The 19980-nt window shown below is 35.7% G+C and overlaps 1 protein-coding gene across 6 annotated transcripts; it reads left to right on the top strand.

Annotated features, from left to right (window-relative positions):
* Nucleotides 1–329: 329 nt before the first annotated feature.
* Nucleotides 330–10561, top strand: si:dkey-92i17.2. Of its 6 annotated transcripts, XM_021481120.3 has the most exons (9): nt 330–690; nt 805–900; nt 1179–1232; nt 1457–1546; nt 5022–5075; nt 6376–6420; nt 7310–7447; nt 7693–7911; nt 9962–10561. In XM_021481120.3, exons 1-9 carry the CDS (start codon nt 345–347, stop codon nt 10270–10272), a joined length of 1353 nt encoding a protein of 450 aa, XP_021336795.2. In that variant the 5' UTR covers nt 330–344; the 3' UTR covers nt 10273–10561. The 6 variants fall into 6 exon arrangements, with proteins under 6 accessions (XP_021336795.2, XP_021336796.2, XP_073778645.1 ...); XM_021481121.3 differs by lacking the exon at nt 5022–5075; XM_073922544.1 differs by lacking the exon at nt 7310–7447.
* The last annotated feature ends 9419 nt before the right edge of the window (nt 10562–19980 follow it).

Here is a 19980-nt window from a genome sequence, read left to right as displayed (position 1 = left end):
CTGCGCTCCAGACCAGATCAGCTCGATGACGTATAATGCCCCCGACGCCGCCTGTAGTCTCATTTAGCAACTTGATAGCAACCGTCTTTTTAAAGAAGCATAATCGATTTAAAAGTTGAAGAGTGTGCTGTAACTGATGTGTTTTATGTCGTAGAACAAAACGTGAAAGTATATTGAGTTGGTGTTAGCCACGGACCTTATTTGAGCGATTTTACTGAAACCCCATTCAAAAAACCCATTGACTTTGGGACGAGGGAACCGGAAGTGCTAAAATGCTAACTCGCTTCCGGGTTTTTGCATACAAATTGACGTCATAGTTCCTCCACTCTATTCGGCAAGACACAATGGAACGACCAGGTTTGATCAAAGGAAATGTAAACATTTTGAAAATTTTAGGTAAAGTAAAACTATACGGAGCACCTTCTTTGGAAGTATTTGCATCCTGGGAAAACTGTAAAGACATACAAGATCCACCAGAGCTTCACGTTGGATTTAGAGGTGAACTTGCTGTAGTGAGAATTCAAACTATGTCCTCAACTGATGAGGATGAAGGTACGTCGCCATTTATACAAACCACGCGCCAATTAACAGATGAAGAGGATCCTGACAAAATGGAAGAGTCAGGAACAGCAACGAGGAGTAGAAGGGCAATAACAAAAAAAAATCACAAATACAACGCAGACCATTACAGTAAGTGTTTATATCGTGCTTTTAGTTGTTTTTTGCGGTATCGTACGTTATTTCCAAATGTTTTGCTCCCACCCTTTTTTTTAATTTTGAAATTTTGTTTCCCCTTAACATTAGTTCTTCCAGTACGCAAGAAGCCTAATGTTAGAGTGGAAAGGGATTCAATCAGCTCAAGTCTTCAGCCTGCTGAACCGTTAACCAGTGAAACAGCAGGTTTGTTTGCAGTATTTGCTACATCAATGTAAGCAAGGCCTATTTGTGTACATTAAAGAAAAGAAAAGACAAATTGTTGAATTGAAAATATATATTTTTAATCTTGGATTTTTTTACATGTAATATTAATCAGCTAGTTTTATTAGCCTGACTGGAAGATACATGACAGCCCTGTGGCATCAACATGTTTTTTCGAGACCTAACAGTTGTAATTTATTTTGTATACTTTTTATGCAATTCACCTTTAATCAAATTGAGTTTATTTTGCTTACAAATAGTTTTACCTGCACGCAAAAGGGTTCAGTCAAGAAATCCATCAAGCTTATCAGGTGGTAAGTAAATTACTTGCATGGTTCATTTTATGATTATCACTCACCACACTTAAATTAATTCTATTTGGATTTGTAACAGGAGTCAATTAATGTTTCTTACAGATTATGCAGTGTTTTATGTGTATACCTAATCTATTTTTTTTGTTGTATGCGGTACTGAATGCATTTCCAGGTATTTACCCACCTCTTCATTTTGTTCATGTTGAAATTTTGTTTTCCCATAGTTCTACCAGTTTGTAAGAAGCCTAGAGTGGAAAGTGATCCAACCTGCTCAGGTCTTCAGCCTGCTGAATCATTAACCAGTGATAGAGCAGGTTTGTTTGCAATGTTTTCCACATAAATATAAGATGTATGTGTACATTACTGTAAAACAAAGACAAATTGTTGAATTTTAAATATTTTTTCAATCTTGTAATTTTTTAATTTAATATTAATCATAGATATATTATCCTGATTAGTAGATACATGACTATGAGGTGCCGTAAAGGATTTAAATCAAACTTTGCTTATCAACACATACATAAAACACGTGTATATACACCTATAAATTACTTGCATATACACCTATACTACCGGATGTTCAAAACAACATGGATGAAACTTGTGTATATACATATAAACTTGACGCATGAATACAACCACATACACACGCACATACATATAAACTCGATCCTCACATAAACACTCACATTAACACACGCACATACATATAAACTTGCTGCATGCAAACACACCTATACACACTCGCATATACATTTAAACCTGATCTATGCACATACACCCATAAACTCTCACATAAGAATATAAACTTGATGTGAGCATAAACACCCAAATGACACTTGTGCAAACATACAAAATAAAATTCACAAACATATATACAGTAAGTTGTGTATATACATATATGCAAGTGATTTCAGATGTGTGTATGCATGAATTTTCACAGTAAAAGGAAGTTAATTCACTTTAAAAGGAAGTAGTTTAATTTCATCGTAAAAGTCTTTGAGTGTAATGAACAAGATTATTATTTGTCATGAATCAGGTTATTGCAAACCTTAAGAAACAGAAATAATGCGATTAATAGAGGAATTACATCTGTTGAATTATGAAAATAGATTATGCTAATTCTAAAAAAAATCAAAATCAAAAGGTAATGCTAAGGAATGCTCCTGCAAAATTAAAGGTTTATTATGCAATTAAATTATTGGAAATGTTATTATGGTTTAATAAATATAAGGTTGCTTAAGTAATCATTTTGAATAAAATATGTTTGTTTAATATTAGTTTTTTATGTTTGTTTTATTATTGGTGTTACTATTCGTCAAGGGTTATGTTACACACTTATGTCCAGTAGGGGGCAGGAATGCACTTAAGTGGGTTTTCCTGTCACCAATAAACAGGCTAATGCACCAAAATGCTGGATGCCAGCTGCTGTAAAAATATAAGTAGTAGTTATTAAACACAAAAGGAGTGTACAGAGAATATATAAAGCTTTTCCATGAGGGTTAACTTGACCAACATGATGAGCAGAGACTTTTAATCAGCGTTTTTTTTTTTTTGTATATGCTGAATAATTAACAATCAAAATGATACCAAAATCTTGCAATTTTGACACCCACATTGTAAAAACATATAAAAAGCACAATAATTATAAAAAAAAAAAACAAGAAGACTATAGGCTACATTAACATTTGCAATAGAATAGAGGAGTTTAGTTTGAGTTTACATTTATATTTATAACACTGGTTTCTTTTTGAATGTCCTTTAAGGGTTCTATCTGTCCATTTATATTTGTGTATGTAATTACCTAATTAAATGAAAAGTTTTTAAATAGAAATATTTCTTATTTTGAATAGTCTATTTATATAGACTAATATTTTATATAACATATGTTCACAATTTAACATATTTAATCCCTCTATTAATCACATTATTTCTATTTCTTAAGCTTTGCAATAACCAGATTCGTGATAAACGTTTGTGAATTTTATTTATTTATTTATTTTTTTGTATGTTTGCGTGAGATGTTATAGGTGTGTTTGCATGCAGTGAGTTTGTGTATGTGCGCGTGTTGTTGAGGGTGTATATGCATAGACCGAGTTTATATTAATATGCGATTATGTAGGTGTGTTTGCATGCTGCAAGTTTATATGTATGTGCATGTAAATGTGGGTATTTATGCGAGAATCGAGTTTATATGTATATGCAAGTGTGTATAGGTGTGTTTGCATGCAGCAAGTTTATATGTATGTGCGTGTGTTAATGTGAGTTACTGTGAGTTAATGTGCGTGTGTATGTGGGTGTATTCATGCGTCAAGTTTATATGTATATACACAAGTTTCATCCATGTTGTTTTGAACATCCTGTAGTATAGGTGTATATGCGAGTAATTTATAGGTGTATATACACGTGTTTTATGTATGTGTTGATAAGCAAAGTTTGATTTAAATCCTATACGGCACCTCATACATGACAGCCCTGTGGTGTCAACATGTTTTTCGAGACCTGAACAGTTCTAATTTATTTTGTATACTTTTTATGCAATTGACCCTTTGCTAAGCCGCGCCCAAAAACCGCCATCCACCAATCGTGACTTAGCAACTGTAGCTACGCGCAAGGGCTCTGTCAAGCTTTTGAGCGAGTGCATATAGATTGTGCAAATTTGATACCCGGTCTCCTTAAAGTTTGGACGGATGGTGAAATTTTTTTCCCCTTTTCAAAACCTAAAACCCAAGAGGAGAAATGCCAGCGTGGATCAAGCTGTGTAAGGGGCGCTAAAGGAGCGGAGCTAAGTTGCTTTTGTTTTGATATTCCTGACACATTCAGTGATAGACAGACGGCAATAACTCACACACCTCTTACCATAAACAGATCTAAACTGTGTTTCCTACAAAAACACATAGCTGGTTATGTTTCACAGCTGTTTTATTCCTTTTTTTTCGCTCGATATTATGAGTAATGCTCCGTTTAAGCCTCCGCCGCAACATTAGTAACTTAGTCATACTAATAGCGAATAGGTTATAATGACATGAGTTATTGATCCGGAAAATACGAATCTGCGAATCTGTTGCTAACTTTACTGAACTTCATATTTCCATCTTATTTCAAGCTACGAATATTTGAAATTACAAATCAACAGAACAAAACCGAGATATGATCACAAACTGAGCACTTGCCATCAATATACTGTACCAGCAGCTGTTTTTCATACATTTTTTTCATTAAAAGAGCACACAAACATACTGACAGTTATAGGTAACTTACTGTACATTATTATGGGTCATTGATGCTAATATTCAGCACAAATCCATCAGTTTCCCTTTCTGGCTCTTCTATCTGTGAATGAATAATGCAAAAGCACTGTCCATGCATGTTTCCTCGCCGGTTAGTAAGCCTATATTTCATTACACAATAATTAATCAGGGTTTTGGCTAAAAATAGAGAAATCATGGTTTTATTAGTTATTATTAGATTATTTTTAAATTTCACCTCTCCTGCTGAGCATGAGCTAAGCCAGGGATGGGCAAACTTGATCCTCGAGGGCCGGTGTCCCTGCAGAGTTTTGTTCCAACACTAGTCAAACATATTTGTCTGGCTTTCTTGGATATCTCACCTGTTCACCAAAAATGACAGTATATCCCTGGCAATGTCAGAAACCGGCCAAACACATTGAAAAAGCCGTGCCAGGCACAAAAGCTTGACAGGCGTAGCAACAGTAACTAAGGAGGGCGAGGCTTAGCGAAGGGTCCATTTCCTTTTAATGAAGTTGAGTTCATTTTTGCTTCCAAATAGTTTTACCTGCACGCAAAAGGGTTCAGTCCAAAAATCTATCAAGCTCATCAGGTGGTAAGTAAATCACCTGAATGGTTTATTTGATAGTGTTAATAATTTGGGCGACAGTGGCGCAAGAAGGATGCTGGGTCGCAGGTTCCAGCCTCGGCTGGGTCAGTTGGTGTTTCTGTGTGGAGTTTGTATGTTCTCCCTGCATTCGCGTGGGTTTCCTTCCTTCCAAAGACAGGTGAATTAGGTAGGCTAAATTGTCCGTTGTGTGTGTGTATGTGTGTGTGTGTGTGTGTTTCCCAGAGATGGGTTGCGGCTGGAAGGGCATCCACTGCGTAAAAATGTGCTGGATAAGTTGGTGGTTTTTTCCGCTGTGGAGACCCCGGATTAATAAAGGAACTAAGCCGACAAGAAAATGAATGAATGAATGAATTTCTTACTATGTTAAATAAACCTACTGCCTACTGTAGCTGAACAAATTAAGTTTTTTTTATGTTGATTTATTTTGTTTTAATTTTATAACTATATAGAGATTAATGTCATTGCTGTGAAATAAAATTTGAACCATTAACCATTATCTTAACAGGGTTTTTCATGGTGGCTGAATGGCATGGTTATCCACACACAGTAAAGAGTACCCTAGTACCCATGTGATCTGCCAGCCCTATATTAATATTTATTCATTTTCTTTTTGGGTCACCACAGCGTAATGAACCGGCAACTATTTCAGCATATGTTTTACGCAGCAGGTGCCCTTCCAGCCACAACACATCACTGGGAAACATCTATACACACTCTTTCACACACACGCACACACTATGGTCAATTTAAGCATACCCATTTCATCTATACCACATGTCTTTGAACCTGTGGGGGAAATTGGAGCACCTGGAGGAAACCCACGCGAACACAGGGAGAACATGCAAATTCCACACAGAATTGCCAACTGACCCAGCCAAGGCTCGAACCAGCGACCTTCTTGCTGTGAAGCGAATGTGCTACCCACTGCGCCACCGCATTGCCCCTATATTAATAATACATTTTAAATGTATAAAAATAAACAGTTTGTAATTTTTTTTGCTCATGATATTTATTTATGAAAAAAAAACAATCCTTGTCAGGACAGACAGTAAAAGAAAGTGATTACAACTTATTTTACACAACATCACAGAAACCAAAGTATATTTGGAATTAGAAAAAAAAAGGAAAAATTCAGAAAGTTAATATTTTACTTATAGCAAAAACTTTCATGATATTTCATATTATGTATATCACTTATATTACAATCTATATTGGCTTCTTATTCTACTGTTGTCATAAATGTATTTATATTTTAATACATATAATTTTTTGTTTTTTTTTAAAGCTGCAGGTCTTCAACCTGCTGTACAGCCAACCAGGGATACGGCAGGTTTGTTGGTAGTCTAAATATTTCTTCAAATATTACAGAAAAAAATAATACAAATATAGTTACATTTAAATTTTTTGGTACTTTTTGTTTTACACTACTTGTAAGTCTTTTAACATGTTGACTTAAAGCGGTAGTTTACCCCAAAAAAAAAAAATCTGGTTAACTTACTAACCTGCAGTGAGTTGTTCCCTTCTTTCAGTAGAACATTAAAGAAGATGTGATTTATACACATCATTCAATAACGATAGCTAATATTATTGTAAATAATGTAAACAAAAATTTACACGGACTGATAATTTTTCTTCACAAGACTTCATTATGTCATGACGAGCCAAAGCTATTGATTTGTACTAGTTTGTATGTGCATATTTTTAATCTGAAAAAGAAAATCCCTGTTCGGTGGCATTATACAGTATGAATCGCTACGGACTCAGCTAAAAATCTTCCTAAATGTTCTACTGAAGAAAAAAGGCTGGTAACACTTTATTTTGATGGTCCGTTTGAGTATTAGTAGACTGTCTGCTTAATATCTGTTGATACTGCTCGTTCAACAGACATTTAACTCGCTATAAGAAACTTTGCAAGTGCATGTCAACATACACTAACTCTAACCTTAACCCCAACCTAACAGTGTACTTATAATCTAAAGAGAATTAGTTGGCATGTAGATGTGATGTAACTAAATTCAACAAACGGAACATCAAAATAACATGTGACTAAAGGCCTCCTACATCTTGGATGACCTGTGGTTGAGTAAGTTCATTTTTTGGGTGAACTGTATTTAAGTATACATGTTTTTTAAATGATGCCTAGTTCATGTAAGATGCAATATGTAGTCATTCAGTCATTCATTCGAGCAAAGTTACATAACTGGTTTCTTTTCTAAAAGGAGCACCCACTGCACAATTATCTCTTGAACAAGCCAAAAAAACAATTGAAATTCAAAAGGAGAAGATACTTCATTTGCAAGAGAAAGTTGACTTTCTGATGGATGACAGGAATTATCTCCGTTCAAGACTGGAGGATGGTACATTTTTGTTTCCGTGTTATGCTAACTTTTGTGTGTGTGTTTTTTTTATTAAGGTAACACTATTTTACATACCCTATCATATGAATGGTTGTTGACCACACTCACGTATTTGGCATATATTATAAAAAGATTAAGAAAAAGAAATCCGCCTTTTTTAAGTATCACTACATTAAGTGTAATTAAATTATTTAATGCCTTGTAGTTTTATGTTCTCAATACATTGTATTTGTTCTCTGTCATAGCCCTTAGACTGAGGTGTGAAACTGTTAGTTCACCTGCCCTGACTGCATCATCATCCACTATTGTTACATCACAGAAGAATCAGTCCACTGATACATCTTCAGATTCATCAGAATCAACAGACTCATCAGATTCTGAACCTACAGCAAAGAAAAAGAAAAAGGGTAAAAAGTCAAAGAGGCAGAAGAAATCCAAGACAAAAATGATCGATATCAAACGAGGTATGTTTTTCCAAATTTAATTGTATAGTTTATCCAGAGATTCAAAGTCAGAAATTAAAAAATTCTGCCCTAACGTGATTTAAAGTACTACTTCTAATAAATAACATAATTTTATCATTAATGGTATTAATTTGACTTTTGTTATCATTGTTATTATTACTGTTCTGTATCTTTTCGTTACCATTATTATAAGTATTAATACCATTATCATTATTAAGGTTGCAGTAGTTGTTGTTGTAGTTGTGGTAGTAGTAGTTGTAGTAGTAGTAGTCGTTGTAGTAGTATCGATTGTAATTGTGATTATTGAAGTAGTAGTTCTTGTAGTAGTGGATTTCGTTGGTATAGTGGTAGCAGAAGTAGTAAAAGTATCGTTGTAGCAGTAGTAGTAGTAGTCGTTGTTGGTGTGGTAGTAGTAGTTGTAGTAGTAGTAATTGTAGTAGTATCGATTGTAATTGTGATTATTGAAGTAGTAGTCCTTGTAGTAGTTGATTTCGTTGGTATAGTGGTAGCAGAAGTAGTAAAAGTATCGTTGTAGCAGTAGTAGTAGTAGTCGTTGTTGGTGTGGTAGTAGTAGTTGTAGTAGTAGTCATTGTAGTAGTATCGATTGTAATTGTGATTATTGAAGTAGTAGTTCTTGTAGTAGTTGATTTCGTTGGTATAGTGGTAGCAGAAGTAGTAAAAGTATCGTTGTAGCAGTAGTAGTAGTAGTAGTAGTCGTTGTTGGTGTGGTAGTAGTAGTTGTAGTAGTAGTCATTGTAGTAGTATCGATTGTAATTGTGATTATTGAAGTAGTAGTTCCTGAAGTAGTTGATGTCGTTGGTATAGTGGTAGCAGAAGTAGTAAAGGTGTCGTTGTAGCAAAAGTAGTAATAGTCGTTGTTGGTGTAGTAGCAGTGTAGTAGCAGTGATTGCGGTAGTAGTAGTAGTAGTAGTATAAGTAGACATTGTTGTATTAGTTGTAGCAGACGCTGTAGTAGTATCAGTAGTGGTAGTCATTGTTGTAGTAGTATCAGTATTAGTAGACATAGTAGTAATAGTTGTGGCTGTGGCTGTAGTAGCAGCAGTAGTAGTTGTAATATTAACTTTCTGTAGTAATAGTTGGTGTAGTACTTGTGATTTATTATCATTGTCAGTTATTATTACTGTTGTCCTTTCTTTCTTTTTACCGTCATTATTACTATCATACATTACTAAGCATTGTTGTTTCTCTTCTTGACTGGTTTCTTTCTATCTGTTTTACTTATATCTGTGATACTTGCTTCATTTATTGACTGTTATTGTTCCTTATGTATGTACTCTGACCTGTCCACCAAGTTACCTTTACATGCGCGCGCACACACACACACACACACACACACACACACACACACACACACACACACACCTACCAGTACCTGACTATATTGTTGTTTTTGTTTGTTTGTTTTTTATTGTTTTGTTATTGTTTTTTTGTTGATGTTTCTTTGTATTTGTATGATCCCAATTTATGTACCTTTTTGCATATTCTAATTAAAAAAATAACAAATAACGTAATTATTAATATAAATCATCCCCACTTGCAGGTTAGATTGTTTTCATAGCAAGCATTTTTGTTTAAAATGTGTATAAAAGTTGTACAAACAGATGTCTTGCCTAAAAAAGCTGAATTTGAGCTGTAGATCAAAATCTACTAGATATCTAAAATATAGGCCAAAAAAGGACTAGTCACACTTGTTAAACTAGACAGGATTAAATGAATGTGAAGTTTGTCGAGTTAGTATGTACAGGTCATAGTTCCAATCTCAAGTTTGGGGTTAGTACTATTTTGTTCTTAAAAACAAGGTTTTCTGTTTTTGAAGGCTGCATATATTTGAACAAAAATAGTTAAAAAGGTGTGAGAAAAAAATTACAACAGAAAATTATATATTTTTTTGCTTTTACAAAAAACTGTGTTGTATGTAAATATTGATGTAAATAATCCCCCCCACCACCACCACAAAAAAAGTATATTTAGACCTAAGTTTATAATATCTAATTGCAAATAATTTGATGTTTGTTTGTTTTTTCTGCAGTAAGAACCCCTGAAGACTCCATCAATCGTTACAACAAAGTTTTGCAACTGGTTAGGGATGGTTTAAGTAAAGCTGAAGCATACAACAAAGTCAAGATCGACAGGAACACAATTGTAAAGCAAGCGCCCATTGCTGAGTTGGCAACAGCAAACCCCACCGAATTCAAGTCTTTAAGGGCAACCTTCAAGAAGGGTGAAAGCGTTAAAAAATTTGCCAATCTCTGTCTCACACGTTGTCTTGCTCAGTCTAATATGGAGATAATAAAGCAGTTGAAAGAGAGCAATGCCCTGCTTGATATTTTTAAAAAGTGAGTTTTCATCTGAATTATGCGAAACGTGAACAAGACAGATTTTGTTTTTCACAATTCCCAAGGCTGTATGTTTGCATTGCTGCTGTGTTTATTTATTTTTTTGTTTGTTTAATTGAATTATTTAGTTAATGCAGTCTTTGATTTATATAACATTTTGATTAATGTTGATCTGAACTTGAAAATTTGAAAAAAAGTTGTGAGATTAAAATGATCTGATCTAATAATTTAGTTGATTTACCTGACTGTTGTATTTAGTAAGAGTGCAAATAAAAGCTCTTGGTGAATGTTAATAATGACTTCAGTTCATCTACATCTTAGTGATGGTATTCACCTGCACATACTGAGTTGTCTGTACACATTAACTCATTCTTAACTAACATGAACTCATGAGTTGTTAATGTATTGTTATGACATGACTTTACTTTGAGGGGCACATCATGATTAACTCATTCTTAGCTACTCATAGACTAACATGAACTCATGAGTTGTTAATGTATTGTTATGACATGACTTTACTTTGAGGGGCACATCATGATTAACTCATTCTTAGCTACTCATAGACTAACATGAACTCATGAGTTGTTAATGTATTGTTATGTCATGACTTTACTTTGAGGGGCACATACTGATTAACTCATTTTTAACTACTCATAGACTAACATGAACTCATAAAGTTGTTAAGGCACATTATTGTAAAAGTATTATTATTTAGATGTCTACACAATTTGCTCATCACTTATCCGATGCCAGGAGTGCTATGTGTTTAAACTGTACATTATAATATGAGGGCAGAATACACAATAATTACTGACACAATAAAGCAATAAGAAAAACCAGACCCAGTATAGAAGAATAAAAGCATCATCTGTAGGCTAAAGCTGAGTTTTTATTTGGGTGGTAATGTCTGCTTCACGAGTACATGTTAGTGTGATACTTTGGCTTTTAAGGGCAACTGAGCTGTGCCTTGAGGCCCGATGCACTGTTACCACTCACAGTCAAAACATGAATAATGAACACGTAATTAATAACAGGTAATAAACAGTTGTTGTTTTTTTATATTGTGCCTTCCTTGAGGAAGTTAATTCCAAATATAATATGGATAATATATAGATAATTTACATTCAATGGTGTTTTTCATGTACACTAAAGGTATTCTTATTCAGAGTGACTTATATTTAGCTTAATGTAAAGTGTTAATTAATACATTAATTAACAAACATGTACTAACAAGTAATTAAGGTAGCCGTTATTCACACATGAACTCATGTAACTCATGCTGTAGTTAAGCTTAGTTCATGATTATTTTATGCATTAACTCATCATGAGTTCATACTAAAGTAATGGTTAATTTACATATTAGTACATCATTATTCATGTACTATTATTGTAAAGTGTTACCCCTTGATTTTCAGTGGATTGTGGGACTTTTCAGGGTGCAAAGTTTCAATTCAATTCCCCTTTATTTGTATAGCGTTTTTACAATGTAGATTGTGTCAAAGCAGCTTCACATAAAAGATCGTAGTAAACTGGAACAGTGTAGTTCAGTTTTTTTTAGTGTTTAAGTTCAGTTCAGTGTGGTTTAATAATCACTACTGAGGGTCTAAACACTGGAGAGCCAAACCAAGCAGGCTAGTGGCGAGAGCGGAGAGGGAAAAAAACTTCACAAATTGTCGAAAGTGATGAAAAAAAAACCTTGAGAGAAACCTCCGCTGGCCAATCGTCTTGTGCAGAGCTGAAGTCTCAGTGGCAGAGGCTGGAAGCTGGGCCTCAGCGAAGACTCGTCTATCCCTGGGGTGGCACAGAAATCAGTCTCATGCTCTCCTCTCCTCCATGACCACCGCAGCAGCTGCTCAGGATACGGCCTGGTCCAGGATATGGAAACCTTGGGATCATCTCGTCTCTTGTCTTGAATAAAATCAGTGACTCTGTTTCACTTAAGTGGAAGAGTTTTGTGATTGACAGAGCACTTAAAATTGCTGACGATCGGATTACTAAAAAGGGGGCTAATTAAGACACACCCAAAGTTTTCATACGCTCCTTTTAGGGACATTATTGAATAACTTATGTGAATTTCTTTATATGTAATGTTAAAACATGTATTGGAAAAAAGAAAAAAATTGGTAAAAGTTCAAGCAAGTGTTCTAGGTAAAAAAAAAAAAACAATAGGCCTACCTGCTGGGAACAGCGGATTCAAAAAGGACACACCTGTGGCCTGACCATGAAGCCAGATTAGCTGACTAGTTTTAGGCCCCGTTTACACTAGTGCGTTTTAGTTTTAAAACGGCGTTTTAGAATGAAAACGATCCGCGTCCACACTCGCGTTTTACCCAGCGTTTCTAAACTGCTCTCCGTCCACACCAAAACGCTGAAAACGCACATCACGTGACCACACACACACTCTTTGGCAAGCGCTGCAGCCCATCTACCCAGATGAGAGCTGTGCTAGTCGGACTTCTCATCAAGCATCTCCCGCTGGATCTAATCTCACTATATTTATTAAACGGGACATTTCATTCATCTTGTTGTCTTTATCTAACGACATATTCCCTGACTTTGGTCATTGGAATCTATTACTTGTTCTCAGGTAACGTGTTTTGGCTGAGCGCAAAGATAAGTTAATGATTAATGTAAGCACATACATTCTGTATATTGACTGATCGCTTGCCTTTATTTTTCTATAATGTATAAACTTATTGTATGTTATACTTTTATAATGGCCATTATCGATTATTAAAACTGATATTCAGCAAAAGAGAGGGTATGTTTAGTATTTTCATTGAAATTGAAAGGAGGCAGTTGTTATCGGCTCCGTTTTGTTATTAATATCCACAGTGAAGATGATGCTCATGCAGCACGGCGCCTCAACATTTCTGCTGTCTGTTAAGTTGCTAATATTAAAATGAAAATAGGCAGTTCCTTATATAATTTTTACATTTTATTGTTGAGAAAGTGAATCAACGTAGCCAGGGTGATGTGAATGAAGTTATAAAGTACACTGTTCCCTTTGAAGATTTACCCGTGTTCTCTGTATAGTCTGTTTTCCATATCAAACTGAGAAGAAGAGACTGCAGCCTTGATCAAACTTGCGAGGTCTGAACTTACAAGGAGAGGATGCAGGACTGAACTGTGTGTGTTAGGGTACATAATATTGAGGAAAAGCCCCAATCAGAGAGGCGAATGTCTGCAGCCCCGTCTCCGTTTTCAGATGTCTCTGTTTTCCATCATCCACACTGAGACGGAGCAGCAGCGTTTTAGAATGAAAACGGCCTCTCCAGCGTTTTCGAAACGCTCCGTTTTCGGCGCTCGAGAACTCCGGCGTAGTGTGGACGGATGGCGTAACCGTAGCAAAACTTGTGCGTTTTCAAACTAAAACGCACACTGTTAAAAATTGTCCCGTTAAAAAACAGGAAAATACTGGCAGCTGCAGTTGCCAGCAATGTACTGTTATTTTACAGTATGTTGCTGTAAAAATACATGGACTACATTGATTTACACAATACTCAAGTGAACTCATTTTGCTCACTGAAAGCAACTGCCTCAACTTGGTCAACTGCTGAATGAGTTTATGAAGTAATGTTCTATATATGCTTAGAAGCATACTTATAATGATAACTTATTTTAGTTAATTAGAAAAGTTCGGTTTAACTCTAATGTCTTATTTTTCACAACAGCACACGAACATGTAAATCTGTAACTACCAGAGAGATTCTGACTGCATCAGCAACTAAACAGCCGCTATCTTTAAATAGAGAAACATGCAGAATAATATCAGCAGTTCATTTTTTATCTTTAACTCATACACTGGCTCTACTCTCCTCCACAACGGTGACAGACAGAGGAAATTAGCTTCAGGTTTTACAGTAAAATACTGTTTTTTACTTGATTTAACAGTAATCTACTGGCAGCTGTGGTTGCCAGCAATATACTGTTTTTTTACAGTCTACTTCCGTTGTGTAAATTAACAGTATATTACTGTTAAAATACATTTTTACACTGTGTTTTTACCTCTCACACCTTTAACCCTTTAAACCCCAGAGCATATACTTCAGTTTTTATTGAAGTGTCCACACTACTGAGTCTTCAAGAAACATGGAGCAAAGCTGAAGTGAATTAATTAATTAACTGACTAATTAAATGATAATTGAGGATTAACAATGAACAAATGAAGAAATACTGAAGGGAAAAAACAAGAACAGAACATACAAAACTTTAGTCACAGCTTTATAATGAAATAACCTGAAGAACAACAAATGATTAAATCATTGAAATGATCAGCGGATGATTAAACAACTCTACAAACATCATCACCAGCTACACTTATTACTTAATACATGTATTTTTGTATAAGATTTACTAAAGTTCTTCTTGAGAAAAAGTTAAAGTTTTACGTCACCATCATGGAGAACAGAGTTTGCTTTAGTTGGGCTCTTAGCCCTGTCATTTTTAACATTTATATATCTTGGCTGCTATAATTGTTAAGAACTTTGCTTAAAAAGCTCCTTTGTTGAGGCAAGCCAGCCAAAAACCTAAATAAGATCTGGTGATGTTCATGTTACTATTAAATGGCAGAGTCTGTTCTCATTTCATATACTAAAATTTACTGCTCCTATTCAATGTTAAATCTATTGTTTTACATTATATGTATATATATATATATGGCAATGATTTCTGGAAGTTTTTAAGAATATCTTGGACAATAACACTGCTCTATGGTGTAAATCGCGCTCAAAGAGACATCAATAATCAGCATATGAACCTCAATAATGGTGAAAACAAATTTAACAAAATTAACAGTTTAACTCACAAACAGGCAACTGAAAGTCTAAACATAAACAACAGCAGAATCAAACACAAATAAAGAAAACTGTTAGACCATTATACAACATTTATTTATACCGCAATGCATGCTGGGATATTTGTACAGTGCCACTCCCAGCATGCATTGCAGCATGAAACATTTGAGATGTTACCATTGTTGAGATACAAGGTCAGATTCATGAGGTCTGAGTGTGTATTTGTCATAACTGAATTGTTTTTGTATGTTATTTCTTAACTGTTAAGTAATTACGGAGGTATCTTTTCTGTTTCCACTTCTCATTAATTAAATTAATACCTGCAACTAAGCATAAAATCTATTGAATGTGGCCCTTCTTCCAGATTTATACCAAAACATTTATCAGAACTAATTTCAAATAAATAGATTTCTCTATTTATTGACTTCCCAACTTTATTGCTATAGTACAAATGTTTTGTAAACTCTATATTACAGCAATTGGAAAGTCTTCTTATAGGAGTTCAAGGGTGAAGAGCCCAACTAAATCAGCCCCTCACTCCATTACGGTGACACAAAAAAACACCTTAATTTCTGTTGGATCTCAATGAGAATAGTATGGAAGTCAAATCAGTCAGTAATAAGTGTGTGTCTGCTGTTGTTTGTGGAGTTGTTTAATGATCCTCTGCTGAGACTGAAGCTGTTTTATTTTATTTGGTTTTATTTAATGTTGTAACTCAAGTCACTGTTTGCGTTTCTTGTTTATTTTCTTCAGTAATTGTAATTATTAACAGCAGGTGTTCATCAGTGTCTGAATTCACTCATTAGTGTTCATTAAAACTGTCAGGTGAACTATATTAGTTAACTAGTGTATGAAATAGTGAACAAGGACACAAAGTGTGATTTCAAACACAGACTTCAAAACATCGAATCTGAACTCTGTTAGCTCACAGTTTTCTGCAGTTGGTTACTTTCTCGAAAACAAAAATGTTACCCAGAAAGCACTGTTTTTAACAGAATATTACTGTTTTAGTGAAAAAACATTATTTTACCGTAGAATCTGACCGTTTTTTAACAGCAATTTTTTACAGTGCATTAGTGTAAACGGCGCCTTAGTTTAGTTTGCATATCTTTGTTTTAGGTACCAAGCTCAGATAAGCTGCTCTATAATACCATGGCTACAAACTTCGAATAAAGTCAAACTGCCTTCGTGTTACCTAAAAGCCAAGATTGGAGTTAATAGACTGTATGGCTTGTTTCATATGCAAACAAGTATCTGCATCTCAAAAGGTGCAAACCAAATGGCCTACAGGAACTCAAGAGTTGTGACCCAACTAAACCATTTGGGTAATCTCTGGGGGAGGTCATATCTATTGTTATAAGTAGTGTCTCACAGGCAGTACTTTGGGTTAAGTTACTTGAAGACCAACGAGTTAACATCACTGCTGAGGAACTGCACTATTGATTGTTTTCAATAAAGTCTTCTTCCCGTAAGAACTTTGGTCAGCTTACTTATTTTATGTATTAAAGTAATCTAATACATTGGCGAGCCACCCAAGAACAGCTAAGCCAAATACAGCAAAATCTAACAGAATAAATTAAACTAAAACTTAACTGGCTAGCCAGCTAATACATCTTAATGGTACAGGCCCTTTGTGTTTTACTTAACAAATGGAAACATACAACTTGATAACTATTACGCTTATTTTTATTTCAGTAGATGATAATATAAGCTTACTAGGACTTTTTACAAAAGATAAGAAGAAACTCATATCTTACTATCCTTCAACTTAGTCTCTGATTTATCAGGGATCGCCACAGCTTAATAAACCACCAGTTACTCTGGCATATGTTATATGCAGCAGATGCCCTTCCAGACGCAACCCAACAATGCCATAGCCATTTACACACAGATGCATTCACCACGGCCAATTTAGTTTACCCAGTTCACCTATACCACATGTCACTGGACTGTGGGAGAAACCGGAGCACCTGGAGGAAACCCACGTGAACATTCAAATACCACACAGAAATGCCATCTGGCCACATGGAACTTGAACCAGCAAACCTTACTGAGATGACAGTGCTAAACACTGAGCCACCGTTTTGCCCCTTAGTCTCATATCGAAGTCAATTTATTCTTTAAACCTCTGGCATTGTCACACGCACATTGATAAAAATAACCCCTCAGACCAAAACACTTTTGTTAAGTGTATTTATTTTATATAATTTAAATGATCTGAAAATAGCCAACATTTTATAGATTTTAACTTGATGCTTTATTTATTTCATCTATGTGATGCTGAAAGCCCTGATCAAGATACATTCTGTTTTAGAAATACTCAATTAGGCCAACACCCATCAAATCGCTAGCAATATATTTTAGTAAAGAAACATTTAAAGAAACATTTATTTATTTACTGTATTTACTTATAAATATCGTTTCATTATCTTCCTTACAGTAACATTTGTGCATCCGCTGCATAAAACATATGCTGGATAAGTTGGCAGTTCATTCCGATGTGGCCACCCCAGATTAATAAAGGGACTAAGCCAAAAAGAAAATGAATGAAAAAAAAAATTGTTTTGAATGTTTTTTTAAGGTTTAAACTTAACCATTAAAAACATATATAGCGTATAGCCTTGTGTAAGAAGTTTAATCCATCATGGTCTTAAAAAGGTCTTAAAAAGACTTTTAATGGTCTTAAATTTTACATGATAAAACCTGTAGACCTGTTTCTTTTTGCTCTGACTAAATCAACTTCAGATGATGTAATTAAAAGAATAAGCTTTCTTAATTTTCTGTCCTATAGCCTACACAAAAAAATATATATAAAAAGGGAAAAAAATGCTAAAATGCATGTCTTCAATTATAACTGTAAAAGTCAAACCTAAATCTTAAATCTTCTATTCATCGGTTTTACTAGCTCAATTCATGTAAAACATAATTTATCATGGCTTCTCTTAAAGAGCCCATATTATGGGTTTTTGAAAATTCCCCTCCATGTAGTGTGTAACACAGCTCTAAGTGAAGCGAAGTATCCAGCTAAGGCTTAAATCTGTAAGAATACAGTGTTTAAAACGGTTGATTCATCTATAAAAGAGTCGACTCATAGTGCTTCAAACGAGTCGCCTTGATACCGACTCATTAGGTGTTTCGCCATGACGTACGAACGAAACCAAGTTATTCACGTGCACGCGCAAACCCGGGAGATTTCAAACCTGAGGCCCCGCCCTCTGACGCAGAAACCCAGACACACACCCACAAACACACGCACACCCACAAACACACGCACACAAACATGCCGGTCGATTGAAGTCACACTGCAGATGGATATATTGAGTCTCTACCCAAAGATGAAACCTCAGCATTATAACCAAGCAGTTGGAAACTTCTGGAAGCTACATGCTACAAAGAATACTTCATCTGAGTTTGTTAAAGGAAGGATCAGTAAAGAGTAACTGATGGACGTCAGGATGGGTTTCTTCCATTTCTCAAGTGTAAGTACGTGCGGTTAAAGTTGTTGCCTCGTTTACTCTTGCTTGCAAATGTATTTAGTTGTGATTTGTTACTTGTAACCGCGTGTACTGTATCAGGTTAACTGGATATTTGATCTTATCGCGTGCAAAGTCACGTTAAAAACGCGACGCGTGCTGTTTGTTTATGGAGCTCCGTGCTAGAGTTCTGCTCCCGCGATTTATTCGGAAATTTATTCCCGCGCCGCAGAAATCTGGCACGGGGACAGCCGCGGGAATAAATTTCCGAATAAATCGCGGGAGCGGTCGGTAACGGGTTTAATTTGGGACGGGAGCGGGCTGTCTAGCAATATCACGGATATTGCTATGCGAATTAGAAAGAGAGAGTCTGCGTGGTGCTTGTGTGTGTGTTAGTGCGCACGCGCGCGTATGAGAGAGAGAGAGAGAGAGAGAGAGAGAGAGAGCGAACGAACGACAGCTTGGCTGTCTGGACTGTATACTGGGTGATTTTTGGTTGTGTTCTCCGCTCTAGCGGGACCGGGCGCGGCGGGCAGAAAACGGAGCGGGTTCTCAGGCTAAAACCTGGCGGGTGCGGGCGGAAGCGGGAGCGTTGTCATCCGGAGGTGTGTGTGTGTTTTTGTGTGTGTGTGGTATGGCGAGTACACGACTGTCTCCTTCGTTCGGTTATCCGTGGCACTATCCACTCGCCATAGTGTGGCAGCTAAAATCCACGTCTATACTATCGAGCGTGTATGAACTGTGATTACTTTTTAAATTGCTGATTAGCTATTGGCCATTTCCCTCTCTGACTGAAGGCAGTCGACCAATCGCGACAGACTGTCATCGGCCCAATCAGCGCAGATTAGCTTCGCGCTAAGGAGGGGTTTGGGAACAAATGAATCACTGGACGATTCATACAGGAGTCGCTGGGATAATTAGGTAAAAATAAATGCAGATTATAAGACCATGAAAGTGTTTTTTGACCTTGCATGCATATTAGACTGTTGTTGGAGACCCTTACAACCAGGATATGACCCTATTTCATGTATAATATGGGCTCTTTAAAGAAATCCTATAGCTTTACATATGCAATAAGCTGCAAAAGTCACGTGTGAAATGTGTGGTTTCGAAACATTTACTTATGAATCCAATGCCATGTGATCACATTTACATGAAAACCCTGAAGTTTCAGATGTGTTTTCAGATGTCATTTTAGATCCGGCAAAAAATTGGCTATTTTCAAGTTCATGGAGTACCTTTCACAGCATCAATAATATAGTCGGTTAAATTGACCTGAGCATTCATTTAGTTGTTCAAGTGAAAAAGGGGATGAAAGCAAGCAATGTACTAGGATCAGTGAGCACAACTAAAAAGAAACTTGTTGATTTAGTAATGTAAATGTAAGTGTAATGTAAAAAGATGGCAGGATATTTCTGTTTTTAGCACTCCTTTTTTCTGGTG

The sequence above is a fragment of the Danio rerio genome, chromosome 14 (genome assembly GCF_049306965.1).
Source record: "Danio rerio strain Tuebingen ecotype United States chromosome 14, GRCz12tu, whole genome shotgun sequence".
Lineage (NCBI taxonomy): Eukaryota > Metazoa > Chordata > Actinopteri > Cypriniformes > Danionidae > Danio > Danio rerio.
Note: the sequence above shows the minus strand (reverse complement) of the source record. Positions and strands in the feature narration are given on the sequence as shown.

Excerpts from the sequence above, each read along its gene's own strand:
- si:dkey-92i17.2 (XM_021481120.3), top strand. The coding sequence starts at position 345 with ATGGAACGACCAGGTTTGATCAAAGGAAATGTAAACATTTTGAAAATT. Across the intron at positions 691-804 it reads ATACAACGCAGACCATTACA|TTCTTCCAGTACGCAAGAAG; the intron begins GTAAGTGTTTAT and ends CCTTAACATTAG. Across the intron at positions 7,912-9,961 it reads AATGATCGATATCAAACGAG|TAAGAACCCCTGAAGACTCC; the intron begins GTATGTTTTTCC and ends TTTTTTCTGCAG.